The sequence below is a fragment of the Eptatretus burgeri genome, chromosome 4 (assembly GCF_056783735.1).
Source record: "Eptatretus burgeri isolate ZD-2024b chromosome 4, Ebu_testis_v1, whole genome shotgun sequence".
NCBI classification, from domain to species: domain Eukaryota; kingdom Metazoa; phylum Chordata; class Myxini; order Myxiniformes; family Myxinidae; genus Eptatretus; species Eptatretus burgeri.
The window spans coordinates 82707877-82729841 of NC_140964.1; the positions used below are offsets into that span (position 1 = coordinate 82707877).

The 21965-nt window shown below is 43.7% G+C and overlaps 1 protein-coding gene across 6 annotated transcripts in view; it reads right to left on the reverse strand.

Annotated features, from left to right (window-relative positions):
- ACAD10 (acyl-CoA dehydrogenase family member 10) overlaps positions 1 to 21965 on the reverse strand; it is a 78189-nt gene that overhangs the window by 47632 nt on the left and 8592 nt on the right. For all 6 annotated transcript variants that reach the window (XM_085879042.1, XM_085879039.1, XM_085879040.1 and 3 more), the window contains exons 3-6: positions 19930 to 20074; positions 19744 to 19812; positions 19195 to 19376; positions 16639 to 16789 (exon numbers count right to left, since the gene is read on the reverse strand). In XM_085879042.1, coding sequence (XP_085735168.1) covers positions 16639 to 16789; positions 19195 to 19376; positions 19744 to 19812; positions 19930 to 20074 — 547 coding nt within the window. The remainder of the gene's footprint in view (positions 1 to 16638; positions 16790 to 19194; positions 19377 to 19743; positions 19813 to 19929; positions 20075 to 21965) is intronic.

Sequence of the window (21965 nt, forward strand, 5' to 3'; positions counted from 1 at the left end):
ATGCATTTTTACCCTGACACGGCCAAACTTCCCCCACCCCAAAAATAAAGTGCATCAATGATACATCATATAAATGTATTGCCATGCACAACTCCTCCTATTATTGTACCAAACAAACACATTGTCAGAATCATCCAAAACCATCTCCTGCTTGTGATATATTTACAAGTTCCTCCATGCACCTTAGATCACTGTAAAAAAAAAAAAACATAAAAAAATAAGGAAAGAAAACACCAAATAGCAGGAGAAATGAATGTGGTAAATTTAGAATTCTTACCATTTTACCAGACTTAGTGATGTAATGGTGAGAGCGTCCGCTCAGAGTCTGGGAGGTTGGCGGTTCAAACCCCGGCCGAATCATACCAAAGACTTTAAAATGGTACATGCTGCTTTCTTGCTTGAAATTCAGAATTTAAAAAGGATAAGAGCATGGACAATCCCCATAGGTTGGCATCTTTGGAGAAGGAGGAAAATACCACGCTGAGTGCAGCGAGAAAGGCGGCGCTATTGCTGTGGCGTCTTTGGCACCCAGAGTACACCGAGAAGTGACAGCACTTCCCCCAAGCTCAATGGCTATGTTGGTCTCATCTAACAGTCCTGTGTTGTGTCTTGTGTCTTAAGTATTCATCTGCATGTCTATGTTTGTGAGATGTGTGTGTGGCAGCTCCACTATGAGCTTCAGATCCTGTGAAGAAAATTTTTTTAATTACTTTTATCAAATATATATATATATATATATATATATATATATATATATATATATATATATATATATATATATATATATATATATAAATATATATATATATATATATATATATATACATACATACATACTAGTGATACCCGTGCACATGCATGGGATAGCAGTACAACATAGCTGGTAGCAGACGACAGACCGTACACAGGGAATGACAAAAATACGCATTGTGCAAAATGCAAGTGGTACTATGGAATGCCAAGCCTTCCCAAACATTGTCGGCATGTCCGCTAAGGCCTAAATCACATTTGCCATGGCGGCCATGGGGTCGACAAAATATATGGCCACTAGCAATTATAGGGCGGCCGCAGTATTTCCACGGTCACACAATGTAGCAGTCACATATGTTTTTATTTTTCGGGTAGCCGCACCGCGTATTTAGAAATTGTGGAGACCGAAAACATGGGGGTGCCGTACGGTCTATGATTTGATGTCGCACGGTGACCTTAGGGCGTTCCTGCGGCGGCCATGGAATTTTCAAGGCAGACGCAAGGTGCGCGCAAGGCGACCGCAGGGGGGCCCTAAGGCGAACGTGCGGCCAGACGGACGGTAACGAGTGGGTTCTTTTTTTTGTTTGTTTGTTTTTTTACCAGTTCTTTTGTTTCGGCTTGTCGAATTGCTACGGAGAACGTAGAAATGAAAAAAAGTTATAACTCCGCGCTATAATTCCACGGCGACCCCTACAGCCTGTAAAAAGATAGCCAAACGGCGTAGGGCCACCCTGAGGCCACCGCAGAAACTCTGCGGCCGCCGCACGTTTCTGTCAATTCAGAGGGCATACGGCTGCCGTATCCTCGCCGTAGAGCAAATGTGACTTAGGCCTTAGTGCCACAGCAATTTCATAGGGACCGTGTGACGGCGAGCCGAGTTTTTAGTGTGCAAGCTTGGTATTATAATAGAGATATATATGGTGTCCCAAAAGTCACCGAGGGATTTAGAAATTAAATAACATTTCTGTTTTTTAATAATTTATGATTATTTTTCAACCAAAGGAAAATTTACAAAATGGAGATAAATTTGCTTTATTTATGAAAAATGATGCAGCTTAGATGTCCTCCATTTTCGGCTTCGCAGAAACGGGCTCTTTCGACAGCATTTTCCATAACAGCGCATAATAACTCTGGCTGCAGCCCTCAAATTTCTGCACAGATGTTGTCCTTGAGCTGCTGAATTGTATGGGGCTTATTGATGTATACACGCTCCTTTAGGTAACCCCGAAGAAAATAACCGGAAGGCGTCAAATCAGGAGAACGTGATTGCCAAAAAATTTCTGAATTTCACGAAATTATTTGGTGTCCATGACCTTTGGGTAAGAATAATTGATCGATGAAATTTAAAATAAAATTCCACGATTTTGGTTCTTTGTTCAGTTCTGAATTTTTCCATGGGTAATTTCCAAATGTTAATCCAAATTTTGAAAAGAAAAGAAAAACAAATTATTAAAAAACAGAAATGTTATTTAATTTCTAAATCCCGAGGTGATTTTTGGGACGTTAACGTTTCTTGGAGTCTAACGGCAGAAAAATATAGATCAAAATTGTGATCATAAAAATAAAATTCAGACCGCAAGTAATCCCGTCTTGATTTTTGTGTCAGTCCCATTATGTACGAATCATCATCTCTCGTCGGACGCAAATAACGCTAGCATTAGAAAATCTTGCCGTCTTGCAAACTTCCCCGATTGATGGATATAATAGGCACTTGCAAGCGTGTCAGCACATTTCCATTCGCCGTCGAGCGCAGCATTTGTCTTCATGTCCGTGTCTTTGCGAGAGCCGTAACGTACGAATCCAGCGTGAGGACGCCGAGCCGAATGAGGTGACTCGCATCTGTCTGATAATTCTTCATTTTAACCAACTCTAGAATTTTTTTGGTGCTTCGTGAGGATCCGAGAGGTAAGAATTATGTTTTTCTTTTCATGTTTAAAGTGATTATTTTCAAAAGTTCGAAAGAAATAGATTCGATTTTAACGTTATTTTTCGCTTACAAGTGTGGCTTTCTTTGCTACTTAACTCGTCTGTGTTTTCTTCGTAATTTATAACATCGGACTCTCTCAAAATGTGTTGTTTTTTTCTTTTTCCTGTCACATACTGAGCCTGTTTAAAAAGGCAGAGTAAAAATTATCTGTTTCTTATCCCAAAATATAATATTTACGTTGTTGTTTTCATCCGATTCCGTACATAACGCTGACGCCAAGCTCGAAATTCGAACGTGTATTTACAGTCTTGTATATATTCAGTGGTAACTTTAAAACCGGACGTGCTGCAGGTCTAAAAATTTAGATTTAGCTATTTGAATACATGCAGATTAACATAATGGGTTGCATTTCATGTTTCCCGAAACTTTTTTTTTGCCCTTTGTGTAACAGTACGTGTACCCACTTTGTGAGCCATGCACACATACATATACATACATATATATATATATATATATATATATATATATATATTGTTATAGATTCAGCGGTAGCGGGATTCGCACCCGACTCTTGACCCCAGTGTTAAGGATTCGGACGAGTGATGTCAATCACACTCTACTCTTGACAGCCAAATGTTGAAGATTCGGCGTCACTTAACAGCACCACTGTCTCCGGGGTTATAACGCCGGCTGTTTTGGCACAATTCTCAGGTTACGATACCAAATACACCTGTGCCTTGCCAGCTGGGGGAATAGACCCGGTTACAGACTGGTTTTGTCAGAGACCGAGCGGAGTCCACCAGTCCGTAATCATTTTGGTTTTATATCCAAATTGAGCGGATCGTTCCTTGGCGCGGCAGGAATAAATTCAAGGCGGTAAATCTCGTATAACTCAGCCAGGTTTATTGGGGACACATCGGGGAACACAACACAAGCAAAGCATTCACGACAATGTTATAATTAATCTATAACCCGTTCTTAACTAGGGAGCTACGGATTACGGGTTTCGAAGGGATCCCTAGCGAGATAAACCTTAGACAACATGCAGACAGGACACGGACAGCATGCAGACAAGACACAGAGTACTTGGTGATGCTTCATGGACGAGAGGAAAAGTGTCAAAGGCCCGAATGCGGCTCGTGACAAGCCGGTGTCAACGGATTCGAGCACCCGCCTTGAGCATGCCGCATGGCAAGATGGCGGCATCGTCCTTTTTATTGTCCCGGCACCGCTTGCGCACGCAGCCTCGGTGCGTCCAGACCCCGCGAGGTCGATGGCCCAAGATGAAAGATCTATGATTCTATGGTATGCTCCAGCTGGCTTTTCACAAGGTCCAGTATACAAGTCCGGGCCTGGCCTGTTCACCAGAGAAGGCCAAATCGAGGTATTGGGCTCCGCAGGCAGATGGACAAACGTGTCGAGCTGTGAGATGAGTAAGGACAGAGGCTCCATGGTTAGACGCAGGTTGAACCTGTCGATGACCTCCTCATAAAGTCGATCGCGGACTCACACAGCAGCCAGTTCCTCTCGACGCAGATTGCAGCCACCCACTAGTCGTTTCTACACAGCAGAATCCTCACTCGACACTCAGGCTCAGTTACTCCCTCGGCAGATCGCCGACTCGACCCTCAGGTTCAGTTACTCCCTCAGCAGATGGCAGACAGACCTCATACAGTCTCTTCCCTGCCTTTCTTTCGGCTCGCTCCTCACGAAAACCGATCGCAAAACAGACACAGCCGTCCCCTGTAGAGCCGATCGCACCACCTCGACGCTCTCAGTCCCACCTTCGCCTTCCCGGCACTCGCTCTCTCGAAGCCGACTGCTCCTCCCAGATTACTGGGCGGAGACTCGTTCGGAGAGGGGTACGAAGAAGAAGAACCTCTCGGTACACCACCACTGCACGAACAAATGAATAGCCTCCTACACCTCCCGCCACACATGTAACGTCCAATTACTGAACAACCTGGCTAAAGATGCATTTAATGGGGGATCTGGGCAAATCCTATATTTAATAACACACTAAAGGCCATTTCTGCAACAATATATATATATATATATATATATATATATATATATATATATATATACATATATATATACATATATATATATATATATACACACATATACATATATATTATATATATAAATATAAATATGAGGCGCCACGAAGAGTGATATGAGGGACACATCGGCCATTTTGGAGTTAATGCCATATAGCACTATTTTAACCCTCACCCTATGATCATCATATAATTAAAAAATGTCGCTTACATCATTCCTCTTCGTGGGGCCTCATATGTATATATATATATATATATATATATATATATGTATATATATATATATATATATATATATATATATATATATATATATATATATATATATATATATATATATACACATACACATACATACATACATATATATATATATATATATATATATATATATATATATATATATATATATATATATACACATACACATACATACATACATATATATATATATATATATATATATATATATATATATATATATATATATATATATACATATATACTGAAACGCAAAAGAAACTTACCACTTGTTTGAAATGTAATAAAATTGTAACAGTTCAAAATAAAACAAACCAACAATTGCTAATTTAAAAATTGGCATTTTATTGATGACATGTCAAGTTTTTGACCAAGATACACCATCTCATAAGTTTGTTCTACAGTACAGAACAGCACAGGGTGCAATGTCAGTCCCCTTTCAATCGCGTGTGTGGCCACCATTGTTTTGGATACAGGCAGTGCATCGTCGGCGCATACTGCCTACCAGTCTTTGGATGGATTGCTGCTGGATTCTGTCCCACTCAGTCCTCAATGTCTGAAGCCATCTGACTTAGGACCATCTGCTTGTCCTGCCTTGCAGTGGTGACTCTTGGCCTCCCTGATCGAGGTCTGTCATCTGCAGAGTTGTGTAGGGTGTCTCTGTCCACCAGGGCCGATATCGTCTGGTGTGAACGGCCAAGGCAACGTGCCATCTCACGGTAGCTCAATCCGCCTTGCACACTGCTGGTGATCCCTTGACAATCGTGGCATGTTGATTGAAATACCCATTTTGCACTGGCCTTTTTAAAGCCAATATCAAGACATCACGTGCAGCTCATTAAAATCATCCCGTACCCCTTGGCTAATCACTGACAGTCAAAACGGCTGTTAAACAGCTGTGCTATGAAGTGACCATTGAAGGTTCAAGTGACCATCCGTGACCGTTTTGTCTGACAGTAAGGACACTATTGTCCACAAATAAGTTCACACATTTACTACACGCAGTGTTATTGTTGATATTTGAAGGTTTAAAAGGTGGTAAGTTTCTTTTGCGTTTCAGTATATATGTATATGTATATGTATGTATATATATATATATATATATATATATATATAAATATATATATATATATATATATATATATATATATATATGTTGTCCCAAAAAAAATGTACTCACTCTTTCAATGATAATTAATAAATGTGTTGTTTATCGATTTAGAAACAAGATTAATGGTTAAATGTATAAATGGATAAATGCATGTTTACAAATGTTCAAACTGACGACCATCACGTTCCAAACACAGCCGACAACGCAGACCAATGGACTCAACAGCGTTACGAATCATTTCATTTGGAACTGCAAGACATTGAAGTCCATTGGAGTGAGGTCTGGGGAACGTGCAGGGAATTCAACACTACCTCTTCGCCCAATCCATCTGCTCGGAAAAGTTGCTTCGAGATGGGCCCTTACATCACGGTGGTAGTGGGGAGGTGCTCCATCTTGCTGAAAGTAAATCTCTTCATCACCAAATATCTCTTCGACATGTGGACCGACGGATTCCTGCAGCAAGTTTAAGTAAACATCCCCAGTGACAGTTTGGTCAAAAAAGAATGGCCCGAGGATGCCCAATGCTGATATCTCATACCACACAGTAACCCCTGGTACGTTTAAATGGTGTTCCATAGTAACATGCGAATATTCAGGAGCCCAGTTGGTGCAATTGTGTCGGTTAATTGAGCCATTTAACTTGAAGCTGGCCTCATCGCTCCAAACAATTTTGGATGGAAATGCTGCATCTTCTTCGCATTTGCCCAGGTACCACTCACAAAATTCAGCTCTCCGGTCAGGATCCTCTTCATTTAGAGCGTGGATTAATTTTGGAATGTAACTTTTACAATTAATTCGCTTAAAAATGCGATGGACGCTTGATTTTGGGATTCCTATCTCACGAGCCATTTGTCGTACAGATTTCCGTGGGGATCGGTGGAGGGTTTCCAGCAATTGATTTTCCTTTGCGGGGATGGTTGATGACCGTGGTCTTCCTGAACGCTCCTTATGGATGTCATGCACAATTCCATCTGTTTCAAACTTATCTCGGATGCGAGCAATGGTGCGTCGCGTTGGTGGATCTTTGTGAAAATGTCTTCTAAATTGTCTTTGCACTTCCATGATGTTTTTGTGCTTCCAGTAGCACTTTATGATAAATTTTCTTTCTTCAAAACCTAGTCGTACTTCTGCCGTTATTATGGTCAATTTGATCTGAAAATAAATGAAAAATTCAATGAGTTTGAGGAGCCAAAATGTGAGTACAATTTTTTGGGACACCCTGTATGTGTGTATGAAAATGTATATATATATATACATATACACATATATATGTATATATATATATATATATATATATATATATATATATATCTATATATATACATATATACATATATACATATATATATATATATATATATATACATATATACATATATATATAAGCATGGTGTTGGCTTCGTGGTTACGGTGGCGGCTTGGGATCCTAGGGTCCTGAGTTCAAGCCCCGTTAGCCGCTGAATTAATACACCAGGGGGTTGACTCAGCCTGTCATCCTTCCGAGGTCAGCAAATCGAGTACCAGCTTGCTGGGATAATTGAACCATTCGAGTATCCTGCGTCAGAGTGGCGACCCATCCAGGATTATGCCCAATAGCCCAGGAAACTGCTTCGGCAGCACTGACACTCTCTGTACAGACTAAGGTTCCAATTAATTATTATATATATATATATATATATATGTATATATATATATATATATATATATATATATATATATATATATATATATATATATATATATATACACACACACATATATATTGTTGTGAATTCTCGCCTGCCGGCGTGCGGACAGCCGCTTTTAGCCGAATCGCGGCCGTTCGCCCACCGGACGAACAATTCAGTCGTGACTTTCCGGAACAACACCAAAAAACAGTCACGGGTGTACTCCAAGCACACCACAACCTTGTCCGCACTCTATCCGCGCTACAGGGTCCGATCGCCAAATAATCGATTGACCTAATTATTCACGCGGGTAGATTACCGAGAGATTGCACCTCAGCAAGGCCTGCCTGGACACGAGCTGCTTACGCAGCTCGCTCCATTTTGGGATAACCGAGCGGGGTATGATCGCGAGGCCTCGCTGAACCCGATTCTATAATCGGCTATTAAAAACCCCTCTATTATTCCGAAATGCAATACGGCAGTTCAATGGAGGGAAAATGACGCAACGAACAGGTCAACATTCAAACAAGCACATTTATTTCCAAACAACACATAAGCACATAAGCAGTCAAGCAATGAATGCAAAACACACATGCAGTTATGCAATGGATGGGGGCAGGGACAAGACGCGAGCAAGATAAAGCGCTACGACCGTATATTTATTATGTACAGTCACTTATACAGTTTTACTTGACGGACTCGGCGCCACAACTTTCACACAAAGAAAAGCAAGGAAAAACCCCCTCAAAGACAATGGGGTAGACTGGACCTCTCGGGGTCTTTATAACGTGGAACTTGGCGGACCGAAGGAGCTCCACGAGACCGCGCAGGTTACCTTCCCCTGGTGGTGATTCGCTGGGGCATCCCGCGACGTCCCGTCCCCACGGCAGCTAGCGTAGCCGCAGTTAGGCCCAGGCCTCGCCAAGCGGCCGGGTGATTCAGGCCCCAGCCGGCAACGCCTGAGAGGAACGAACGGGTCTTTGCTGTCTTAGAGTTGATGCTCTGTAAGAATCCGTCCGTCCCTCGCGCTGCTCGGACTGTCCCGAAGCCCGATCACCTCGGACCGTATGGCGCTGGCTGGCGAGCTCTCTTAGAGTTGATGCTCTGTAAGAACCCGTCCATCCCTCGCGCTGCTCGGACTGTCCCGAAGCCCGATCACCTCGGACCGTATGGCGCTGGATGGCGAGCTCTCTTAGAGTTGATGCTCTGTAAGAACCCGTCCATCCCTCGCGCTGCTCGGACTGTCCCGAAGCCCGATCACCTCGGACCGTCTGGCGCTGGCTGGCGAGCTCTCTCCGGCTCCCTTCATGTTCCGCACACGAACGCGCAGCTCCGCACGGCATAGCAGGCTTAGCCACGCTCCCAGTTTGCGCCTCCTCCGCTCTCCTCAGCTTCTCGACCGACTGCAGGCTTCAGGCTCCAGACTTCCATGTGGCTCCTCGACCTCTCCAGACTGACTGCGAACTGGCGCTCCGCTCGCCCTTTTATAGGGCCTGAGAGACGAGATCTTCCCCTCGATCCCTCACCTCTGACCTCCACTGGCTCCGCCCTTCTCGATCTCCTGATCCGAATTCCGAGGCGAAGCTTGGAGCGAGCGGACGTGGCAGAAATCATCAACGCTGAAGGGAGAGCAGACGTGGTAGAAATAACCAACGCTGAGAACAAGGAAACCACCGCGTTTGTGTGCAGCGATCTCACCGTTGCCGGCGCAAAGATGGTGGCGCCCGCGGAGTTGAAGGTGAAGCGATGTTGTTCGTGTTGATCTATTGGGGGAGATGTGGTTTAGGAGATGGTGAGAAGATGTCGTTGTTGTGAAGGCGGTTGTGGAGAGGGTGGTGGGTGGTTGGCATAGTGGAGAAGGTGGTTGGTGTGGTGGAGAAGGTGGTTGGTGGTTGGCATGGTGGAGAAGGTTGTTGGTGGTTGGCGTGGTGGAGAAGGTTGTTGGCGGCTGGCGTTGCGGAGAGGGTGGTTGGCGGTTGGCGTTGCGGAGAGGGTGGTTGGCAGTTGGCGTTGCGGAGAGGGTGGTTGGCGGTTGGCGTTGCGGAGAGGGTGGTTGGCGGTTGGCGTTGCGGAGAGGGTGGTTGGCGGTTGGCGTTGCGGAGAGGGTGGTTGGCGGTTGGCGTTGCGGAGAGGGTGGTTGGCGGTTGGCGTTGCGGAGAGGGTGGTTGGTGGTTGGTCCAAAATAACGATAGTAAAAGAAAAACACTATCTCAAAGATCACAGCCCGGATCACACGAATAATTCCCATTAGACAACGGTGGGGAAATCTATCTGAACACAAACTTATCGGCAAACCTGATCTAAGGACCTACAGTGGGGAGAACAAGCATTTGATACACTGCCGATTTTGCAGGTTTTCCCACTTACAAAGCACGTAGAGGTCTGTAATTTTTATCATAGGTACACTTCAACTGTGAAAGATGGAATCTAAAACAAAAATCCTGAAAATCACATTGTATGATTTTTAAATAATTAATTTGCATTTTATTGCATGAAATAAGTATTTGATCACCGACCAACCAGTAAGAATTCCGGCTCTCACAGACCTGTTAGTTTTGTCTTTAAGAAGCCCTCCCATTCTCCACTCATTACCTGTATTAACTGCTCCTGTTTGAACTCATTATCTGCATAAAAGACAGCTGTCCACACTCAATCAGACTCCAACCTCTCAACAATGGGCAAGACCAGAGAGCTGTCTGAGGACATCAGGGACAAAATTGTAGACTTGCACAAGGCTAGGATGGGCAACAGGACAATAGGCAAGCAGCTTGGTGAGAAGGCAACAACTGTTGGCACAATTATTATAAAATGGAAGAAGTTCAAGATAACAGTCAATCTCCCTAGGTCTGGGGCTCCATGCAAGATCTCACCTCGTGGAGTCTCAATGATCATGAGAAAGGTGAGGGATCAGCCTAGAACTACACGGCAGGACCTGGTCAATGACCTGAAGAGAGCTGGGACCACAGTATCAAAGAAAACCATAAGTAACACTACACCGTCATGGATTAAAATCCTGCAGCGCACGCAAGGTCCCTCTGCTCAAGCCAGCGCATGTCCAGGCCCGTCTGAAGTTTGCCAATGACCATCTGGATGATCCAGAGGAGGAATGGGAGAAGGTCACGTGGTCTGATGAGACCAAAATAGAGCTTTTTGGTTTAAACTCCACTCGCCGTGTTTTGAGGAAGAAGAAGGATGAGTACAACCCCAAGAACACCATCCCAACCGTGAAGCATGGAGGTGGTGGAAACACCATTCTTTGGGGATGCTTTTCTGCAAAGGGGACAGGACGACTGCACCATATTGAGGGGAGGACGGATGGGGCCATGTATCGCGAGATCTTGGCCAACAACCTCCTTCGCTCAACAAGAGCTTTGAAGATGGGGCGTGGCTGGGTCTTCCAGCATGACAACGACCCGAAACACACAGCCAGAGCAACTAAGGAGTGGCCCCGTATATATATATATATATATATATATATATATATATATATATATATATATATATATATATATATATATATATATATATATATATATATATATATATATATATATATATACACACACATACATACATATGTATATATTGTTATTGATTTCCACTGCGTTCGACGTGCGGACGACCGTTTTAGCCAAATCGCGGTCGCGCGCCCACCGAAGGCTGCAATCCAGCTGTGGCTTTCTGGACCAACCCCGGAATCCAGCCAAGGATGCCTTAACGCATCATAAACTAGTGAATTATTCTGTCCACACGCTAGAGGGTCAATCGCCGAATTGTCGATATACCTAACTATTCGCGCGGACAGAAACACAGAGAGTTTATACCTCGACGGGACCTGTACGAAAACGAGCCGCTTAAGCATGCTCGTTCCGTGTGTGAAGCCGAGCGGTTTTAAATCGCCAAATCCCGTCGGACTAAGTAATCACTTTTAATCGGCCTTAATAGCCAGTTAATTCCCGATACGTGCCATGACAGTCAATACAGGAAAGGGACGCAACGAGAAGTTGAACGTTTAAACAATGGGCATTTATTTTTACACTCGGCACGTAAGCAGTCAATGGGGGTTGGGGACAAGACACGAGCAAAAAGCCTACAGCCGAGTTCTATACGACAATGTACAAGCACGTACTTAATCACAATTCTACTTAGAGACAAGGCACCACAGACTTTCATACAAAACCCCAAGAAAGAAAAGACACGGGCTTGTAAGCCTTTAATATTACCCAGAGCTGGGATGACCGAAGGGCTCCGAGAGGCCGGGCCGGTTACCTGGCCGCCCCTTGGTGGCGACTCGGTGGTCTTCGGTTCGGTCTGATACGCTGCCAATGCGCCAGTCGCTTGAGCAGTTTTGCGGCTCGAGCAGCCAGGCGAGCGGCTTGAATGGCGGCTTGGTTGGTCGGGCCTGGAGACGCGGCCGACTCTCCACTTCAGACTCCACTGGCTGCTCTAAAGACTCCACAACTCCAACTGGCTGCTCCACGACAACTGGCGACCAACGAACCACCACTAACCACCACCGAACCACCAACGAACCACCACGAACCTCCCGCGTGGCAGGCGAGAATTCTCTTCTTTTTTTTCGGCATTCCAACGCATCCTTTTATTCCCTCCGATGTGCTCCCCCACCCCCTTCCTGGCGCGCCGGTGCAATCCTAGGAGTGATCGGGTTTTTCTTCGGAGCATACTTTTTGTAACGGTCACTCTTGTTTACCCGTTCTGAGGGACCCGCCCCAACCTGGCACACGGGCGCAATCCGAGGAGTGATCAGGTTTTTTTTTCGCAGCTTACTTTTTGTAACGGTCGTGGAGAATGTGGCTCCTTAGGCGGTGTTTGTGGAGATGGCGTGGTTGTGGAGATGATGTTTGTTTGAAATAAAAGATAGAACAGAATAACGGCTAACTCAAAGATTCACAGCACGGCACACGGACAAGACCCGTTATACATCGGTGGGGAAATCTAACCTGGAACACGTACTTATCGAGATAACTGATCTTCGGGGAACCTGAATGGTGTTCTGTGAATTTCCACCACCGTAACAATATATATATATATATATATATATATATATATATATATATATATATATATATATATATATATATATATACATATATATATATATATATATATATATATATATATATATATACATATATATACATATATATACACACACACACACACACACACACACACACACACACACACACACACACACACACACACACACACACACACACACACACACACACACACACACACACACAGTCATGCACCACTTACCGATGGGGATACGTTCTGAGAAATGCATCATGAAGCGATTTCGTCATTGTGCAAACATCATAGAGTGTACTTACACAAGCCGAGATGGTATAGCCGACTACACACCAAGGCTATGTGGTATAGCCTATTGCTCCTAGCATGTTACTGCACTGAATACTGTTGGCAATTGCAACACGATTTGTTAGGGTTAGGGTACACCTTGCCCGAACCCGATCACTCCACCAACTACAAACTACCTTTCCGGATCAGATGCAGTCGAGTAGCACTGCCAAGGACGTACTGGCTATAAGGAAAGGATTATCGGGAATAAGGACCCGGCTAAACTCAGATCCGAACCATGCTGGACCAATGGAGGAAAAGACAAAGACGAGCTGGGAACATTTCTACAATCATTTATTTACAATAAAGCGAAGAAAAGCATGTGGCACAGGAAAAAAGGTTTATTGGTGTGTTACGCAGGGGAAAGATAAGAGAGGTGTAGTGCAACAATTACAAGCAACTTACAAAAGCAGACACAGAGCAGACTTGACGCGAGATTAATACAAGCAACAATTGCAATATTCAAAAATCAAACAATTTACTTAAAGGACAGGCGCCACACACTCAGACAAAATAAACCCCATTAAAAGAAAATACCCCCGAGCGGGAGTGCCGGTCATCTCTGCCAGAGGTCGAAAGTAACTCTGTGCCAGACTGGAATAGGGGCAGTTCATAAAGTACGTACGCTCTACTTCCGGGTTTCAAAACCACCCACCCCCCTCTGTATGCAGGCTAGTGACCACCCACCCACCCCCATATGCGTCTCATCACATCACAATACTTGAAGATTACAACGAACTGTAGATTTATCTCAAATGCATCAGTAATTATTAACTACGGTAATACAGTAATATGGAACAATTATTGACGTCCACGGATTCAACATCACGTCGAAAATGTTCCTGTGAACGGGGATATTTTTCCCCCTCGCGATGACGACAGGCTCACCTTCATCTTCTGAAACGCTTTCATGAAGTCCGACACCACTTTCGTAAAGTATGTATGCAGCCGTCGTACCACCCACCTACCCCTGTACGCAGCCCGTACGCGGGCTTTAAACCACCCACCCCCTCATACATCGCTAATCGCTTGCAAAGCCAGCGGTTCCTTATGAACCGATGTTTGCAAGTCATGATGATGCAGTCCCTAGCGTTGTAATTTACCTTTTTCTTTTAATATCACAGCACGTCATTTATGAAAATAAAAGTACAAATTGTCATTCAAGACAATGTTAATGTCATAAATGAAAGTAAGTGTGCATATAAACTTGTGTTCCATTGTTTTAGTTAAATCTGACAAAAGGTTCAAATGTAATATTTGCCTCGGAGAGTTCCGGTTCTTAAGTTAATACTTTTTTTTGTATGTACTTTATGAACGGCCCATACGGGGAATCAGAGCGAAGTTTGAAGGGCTATAAAATCGGAACGAGAGCAAATTTCAAAAAAAAATGGCTCGTGTTGTTCTAGATAATAGTCCATAGTATCTGAATCACTAATAAACATTTGATCTCTCTCGATAAATGAGGGAGGAGATACGATTTGAAATCGACGATTTTCGCAACTTTGACAGCCTCGTGACATTGACCTCGACCTTAGACGACCTTGAAAGTTATATCGTTGTGCATGTCTCATCGACCTCTATCCATTCCACTATTGGCTATTTGTCTCCACTCGGTTTGATTGCGGACGGACGGGCGGACAGACTTCGAGACTGGCTTTATTAGGTCATCTCTATTGAGATGATAGAGATGACCTAAAAAGGGGACCTTTCGGAGGGCGGAAGGGAGGGAGTTGAGGTCGCAGTTCTCAGTACCTGAGTTTCGGGGGCAAGAATGCTCCGTGGTGCGGCACCTGACAAAGGTTGAGTTGGTCAGCCACAATCGTACGTGTGGAGTGAGTGTCCATGAAGGAGCTTGAGTGGAGAACGCGGGCCTTCGAGGCGAGACGTGGGTTGACACTTTGCAACAACGCCAACAAACCCACCGAACTCTCCGACCATCAAAGAACCAACGACCTTCCTTCTTTCTTTCTCAAGACCCTTCGACCAACTCAACCACCCCCACAAAACGAACCCTCAAATCAAACTACGAACTCCACAAACTCCAAGCACTCAACTCTCCTCTGATGATTGCTTCGTACGTTATAGATCCCCCTGGGTGGGGAGGGGCCTTGGAGAAGCGGACGTCGTCGTCCGTCCCGATTGGACAGGGCCTTCATGGGGTCCACCCTTTCTGGGCGAGGTTTTGGCCAGGCTGGCAAACCTGCCCACTCCACGCATGTGAGGACCCGCCAAGAAGGAACTACTGCAAGATTTTGCCTCTAAAAACGAGTCGCTGGTTCGGCGAGTAGGCGGTTAAGCGCTTGTCCAGCCCAAACGAGAGTAGCAAGCGAGAGGAAGGTACTGCGGCTCCAACAACGGGGGAAATAAAATAAAAGGGGAGAAATGATTTATAATCCGAACTAAAAACCCACCGCAAGGCACCCCAGTGTCTTCCCACTACACACAAGGGAGGGATCTATCTGCACATATACTAATGGCAAAACTAACTTCGGGACAACTGTGTTGTTTGTATGCATACGGTTCCTAGAACCATAACAATATATAAAGTCAATTGGCAAGTTGTTAATATAATCATACCAAAGATCCCTTGTCAGTTTATTTCGGTGCAAGCACAGCAGTTTGTATGATTGAGAATTAGCAACGAGATAGTTTAGTGATCATTGACAAATGAAAAGGCCTGGTGTGGACTTAAGGTTCAGGGGGCCGCTTTAAGATCTTAGGGTCTTGAGTTCAAACCCTGTCGGGCCGTTGAAATAACACGAGGTGGGTCGACTCAGCCTGTCATTCTTCCCAGTTCGGCAAAATGAGTACCAGCTTCCTGGTGATGGGCATTGCATCAGCGTCACAACTGCACCCCCAGCAAATGATGCAGCCAAGCAGCCACAGGCTGCATACGAATAAATTGAAATTGACAAATTAAATTTCACAACATGCAGAGCTAAAGAGCAACGCTTACTTAAAAGAGGAATCCGTACTCGGAAGAAGTGGAATGATGAGTAGAAAGTTCCATGTGTGAATGCACATAGTTCCATGTGGGGGGGGGGGAGGGAGGGAAGAGTGAGGGGAATAGTGGGTGAGGGGAAGAATGGAGCATTCTGCTTACCTTTGTTGAACATGCATGTGCAAGAGCCAAACAACATTATCAAAATCAAACTTTATTCAAAATAATATTCTTTTGACACGTTATTTTCAGCTTCCAATTCTAAAATCTTCCTCATTTGGCCGAAGCTCTGGCTTGAAGCAAGCAGTGCGCCACCATCTCTCGTCATCCCCAATTCTGCCCCATGATCTTTATTACCGCAATTAAGCTTTCTTAATCAAACCATCTCACTTGCGAGTTTCAGTGTTTCCTCCCCTTCTCTCTCCTCTTTTCCTGTTCGTTCGTCCCCTTGATGTTTATCCCACTGTCAAATCTACCTTGCTCTTCCATGAGCCTCACTCCTGCAAAGAAAAAAAGAAAAGAAAAGGAGCAAATACCTGTAGTCTCCATGGACTAAAGTTGTTGTGACGTTCTTTGGAAGATGAGTGGGTAACCATTCAATAAGCCGCTCCATGCCTGGTATCCTCTGTGTCTCACTGCTGCGGTACTGCTTTGTCCACGTGTGGACCTGTCTGCCGATATAATCACCTGGTAAAGAAAGCAGTACAATATATTCCAGAGTTTCTTTTGCTTTCCTTTCAAGGTGCAAAAAAATGGAGAGGGGAGAATCTTGATGTAAATGGCCCTTACCATTTAAATTTATAAACTAGAAGGGCACTCGGTAGTGTGCATACCTCCACACCGTAATGCCTGATCCACGAGAACACATCTGGCCAAAAGCATTTTTGAAATATCATGCTTTATATCGTTTTTTTGAGCCCTCTCTCAATGGTGAAGAATCACTTTAAAAATTCTCGTAGTCGGATCCGGATCCGGATTCAGATCTTCACCAAAATGAAATCAATTCTTCATTGTCACACACTCAACATGTCCACTAAGTTTCATCCGAATCCGTCCCCCACTTTTTGAGATATCGTGCTATATATTGGTTTTGGTCCTATCTCTCAATGGTAAAGAATCACGTAAAAAATTTCAGTAGTCGGATCCGGATCCGGATCTTCACCAAAATCTAATCAGTTCGTCCTTGTCACACACCGAACCAGTCCACAACTTTTTGAGATATCTTGTACACAAAGAGAAACAAACAGACAAGCCGGTAGGCGACGTGGGTGGTCGCAATATAATTGCATACTAGTCATACAGTTTTTGACGGATAGGGCTGAAAACTTTTGACAAAGAGGTGGATTATAGTGCGCATAAAAGCGTGGAAGGCGATTTTTGATTTTCTAAAAAAAAAAAAAAAATTCGGATTTTTTTCAAAAATTTCAAACTCCCGTTGCTAGGCAACGGTGGCATCCATAGCAACGGTGCTCAAATACCATACAAATAGATCCTGGTATGAACCTACCAGTCAAGTTTCATCAAAATCGGTTGACTCATCTGGCCTCCAGAGCTGTCCATTACATACAAACATACAGACGGAAAACCTGAGAATAACGGTAGTCTCGCGACCACTCAACATAAAGGGGTGAAAAAAACATAACCTTCTTCACCTTTGGTGGTGGAGGTAATAAGTTTTTTTTTTTTTTAATTGCAACAAACTTGTGCCCCTTGTAATTTTTCAATTGCACTTCAATTTGTAAAAATCAACATGCAAGGTCAATTATTAATAATATTATAAAGCATGTTAATAAACAGTTCATCAGGGATCAGTGCAACATGCCGAGCACTTCTTTGGCCAACAACCCCTGCTGCACAAATGTCACTTTTAAACATCTCAAATTAATATAAATAAATAAATAAACAAGCATGAGAAAGACATGTATATATTGTGGTGTTGACGGCTCAACTAACGTCGAGCTCGTCATGGCGAGAGGTTGAAGTCCCGCGAAGTCCCGAGCGGCTCAACTCCTGAGGAGACGTTCCTAATTAAATGGTGGATAACGTGTGCACGGGTCGTGAGGAGACACACAAAAACCTTACAAGCTTTTAAAACCAACGGGTTTATTTCCTGAAACACAAACAATAAACAGAACCAGGGATGATGTAATCACGACGGAGGAGACGACGGCGGGTTGGAAGGAAGGGACTGCAATCAATAAATAATTATGCACAATGGGAATAAGTAAAAAATATATGGCACCACACACCAGACTCAGTCACCGACGGGGGAAAGGGAACAAAAACCGGGGGACTCAGCTCTGGCGGCAGCGGGGACGAGCAGGCGATGAAGAGGGACGAAGATGACGATGAGCAGGACGATGGGGAGATGAAGAGACACAGGCAGGTCAACAAACGGGCTCCAGGCGACAAGACAAAGCAGCAGGCAGGATGACCTCCTTAAAACTCCTCAGAGACCTCTTTCTCCTGAGTCTACCTAAGACTCGCACACAAAACTTCCAGCCGCGTTCTCCTCAAACTTACTCTTTCATCCCCCGACTTCCAACTGCCAGATTGGCTCCTCCTTTTCTCCCCAAGCAATGCTCCACCCCTTTGGGAAGAGTCTATCACTCCACCCCTCGCTCTCTTGCTGAGTCTCCCGGCACCCCTCTCTAGAGGTTGACATCGAGGTTATACGCACAATTTCCTTAACCATAATCCCTGACTAACTATTACCACGCACCACCCGCTTTGTGGTGTTCATGCAAACAGGACAATTCTTAAGCTAATGTTTCCCTACCTATACATCGAGACGGCTTGCTACTCGTACATGGACCACGCTACTTCATACATTCCTATCTGCTCTATGGGAATATCTACTCCACACCCCCCCTCCTCCAACATGCACGCACGGACGCACACACACACACACAAACGTAACAGTATATATACATTTGATAAGGTTCATGGAGGTGGCAGAAAAAAAAAAGTTTTTGAAAAGTTCAGCGTTTTCAAGTATGTATCAGTGGTGGAGTGGGGAGGGAGGTTGGAGTGGAAACGGTATTGAAAAAAAAAAATACTTCCTTTGTTTAACATTCATAAGAATACCTCACCTGGTTTTCCATAGTCCTCTAAGCCAATGGCACGCAAGTCTACACTGTGGATCTGACAAAGCGTGGTGATAGCTGCCCGGTAGATGTCGCTCCTCACCTCTGCAGACAAGCCTGGCAATGAGGGGTCCTTGAAAATGTGGCCATGGACATACTCCATGAGATAAAATGGGGTGTCCAAAATGCTGTTTGGAAGAGAATTGGAAATGTTTGCACAAATGTTAGGGAAAAAAAAAAAACTTCCTGTGATGTCATTAAGCAGGAGGCTACATTGAAAAGTTATATAAACACTGGATAATGGATGTAATCATGTAGCATGAACATGTGCATAGGAGGATCGAACTGGGCCCAACATGCATGCCTGAATGTTTTGGAGGTACAGATTTGATGTGTAACATTCAACGCTTGGAGAATTCTCAATCAGCGAACATCTCAAACAATCCCTCTCAAACACGAGTTGTGTGGGAGTGATCACATTCTTCAGCCGTTAAAATGAACAGCATTTACTCCGATTACAGATGCTTTAAAGCATTATTGTGAGTCAATTCTCACCTGGAATCTTCACACAATTTCACCATCTTAGGCACTGGTACACCAGCTTCGCCCAAAGCCTTCATGACCCTGAGCAGATGGTGGTACGAGTGACCGCATGATGAGCAAGCGGAGTAAAATTTCCAAGCAAACCTTGAGATACAGTAGGTACTTGCTGACCTGATGTGATCCATTTGGTGTGCTCACCTGAATTCTCGCTCCACAGAATGCGCTGAGGACAGCAGAAAACCTGGCGGCTTCTTCCTCAGCACAAGGTCCAATCCCTTGCTCTGCAGACGATAGGTCGGGTTTGATTGTCCATGTACAAATTGCTGTACATGAAGAGAAGGCGCTGGGAGAGGACAGTTCAAGAAAATGTGAAGCAAAGTAACATTATTGTGATTTCTCAATAATCCAAACCCACAAAAACATAACACTTTTCTAAGTTCTAATTCCTGTGGAAATCGTGCAAAAATTTGTGGAGAAGCGGTGCAGAGCATCTAGACTAGGGGTTCTTAACCTTTGGGGTCCGTGGATGGGCTTCAGGGGGTCCGTGAACCAGGCACATAAAAAAATTTTTTTTTAAATTTCGCTAGCTTTTTATAAAAAGTTTTATTTTTTGTCTATGTACAGGATGTCTATGTACTTATTCTTGCTTACTGAAGACTAGTATATCTGTAAGGTAGGTTGAAATGGGATGCTACTGAATGTACACAGTCAGGTAACATACAGTCGTCATCGTCGTCAAGTTATGACTTCGAGAATAGTTCCCGTCGATAGAAATTGAAGAAAATGTACCCTGCCCCAGATTTTAGCACTGACCGCTACACCTTGTGTTTACAGTTTGGTATCGTCGTCTGTACGACCGCCACCCAGTGCCACTCCATAATTAAGTGCTTATTTCTCACTTTCCACGGCTTGTCACGACTCAGCAATCTTCTCATATACTGGTGAGGTTTAAAACTTTATAGTATCTTCAGATCCGTGTTTTTTTTTTTTCCAATACAATTATACTGTATATTCAATTATTACCCATCAATATAATTTTTCCATCTACCTGTATCACACACAGGCTCTGATTTTCCTTGCTGCTTGCCATGTTTTTTTATCTGCATTTATTTTCTACATTACAATATATTGTATATCTTTCATCCATATTTTAAGAGATAAACAATGCGTGAAAGTGGATATAAATATTGGGGTACCAAGTTTTTCTCCATTTCCTTCCATTCGAAGATATTTACAGACCCCATACCCGGGTATTATCATTAATTCGGAGTAGAATCAGTGAGGTTGTCTCATGTTTCCAGGGGACTCTATTTTAATGTGTGCTCATGTTGACATATCGTGTACAATTCGTTTGAGCATGGCATTGTTGTTACCTTTTGACACAGTCACGAAAAATGTGTTTTTGGTTTGTTTTGTGTGTGACCAGCAGTTGATCCAGCAGATCCGACATTTAATGAAAAGCATTCCTCAATTATGTTTCGTACACACAGCTGGCCTAAACTTATTAATTTAATTTTTGTTCAAAGGTAACTGTTTTCCATATAAATTACATCACAGTGTTTTTTTTTTTTGTTGTTTCTTTTTTGCAGACCTAGCTCAAGTTGGAAATGTCGACGAAAAGGAAGTACGATGAAGCCTACGTATCATTTGGTTTCACTTACATCACTGAACGTGATGGGACACAAAAGCCACAGTGTTTCTTGTGTGGCAAGGTTCTTGCCAATGGAAGCATGAAGCCAACAAAAGCTGAAGGAGCACCTCACGTCTGTCCATCCTGAAAATACATCGGACAGTGTGGATCTTTTTCGTGCAAAGAAAGCTCGATTTGAAAAGGTTAGAACTTTGCCAAAACTTGGAATTGCCCCAACACAAAAGCCTTGTCTTGAAGCATTCGACAAGGTTGCTTATCACATTGCCAAACAAAAGAAGCCACACACAATTGGTGAGACTTTAGTAAAGCCATGTGCCCTGGACATGGTCGAGCTGGTTTGTGGATTGGAGCCGAGGAAGAAAATTGAAGCAGTGTCTTTGCCAAATGATGTCATACATTCCAGAATAGTTGATATTTCTTGTAATATTTTGAAGCAGGTCATGGAGGAATTGGCAGCAATGCAATTTCCCTTCAGTATGCAACTGGATGAAAGTAGACATCTCTCAGTGTAGCCAGCTCCTCGTTTTAGTCCGTTATGTGCAAGCTGATGCCATCAAAGAAGAATTTCTATTTTGTGAGCCCC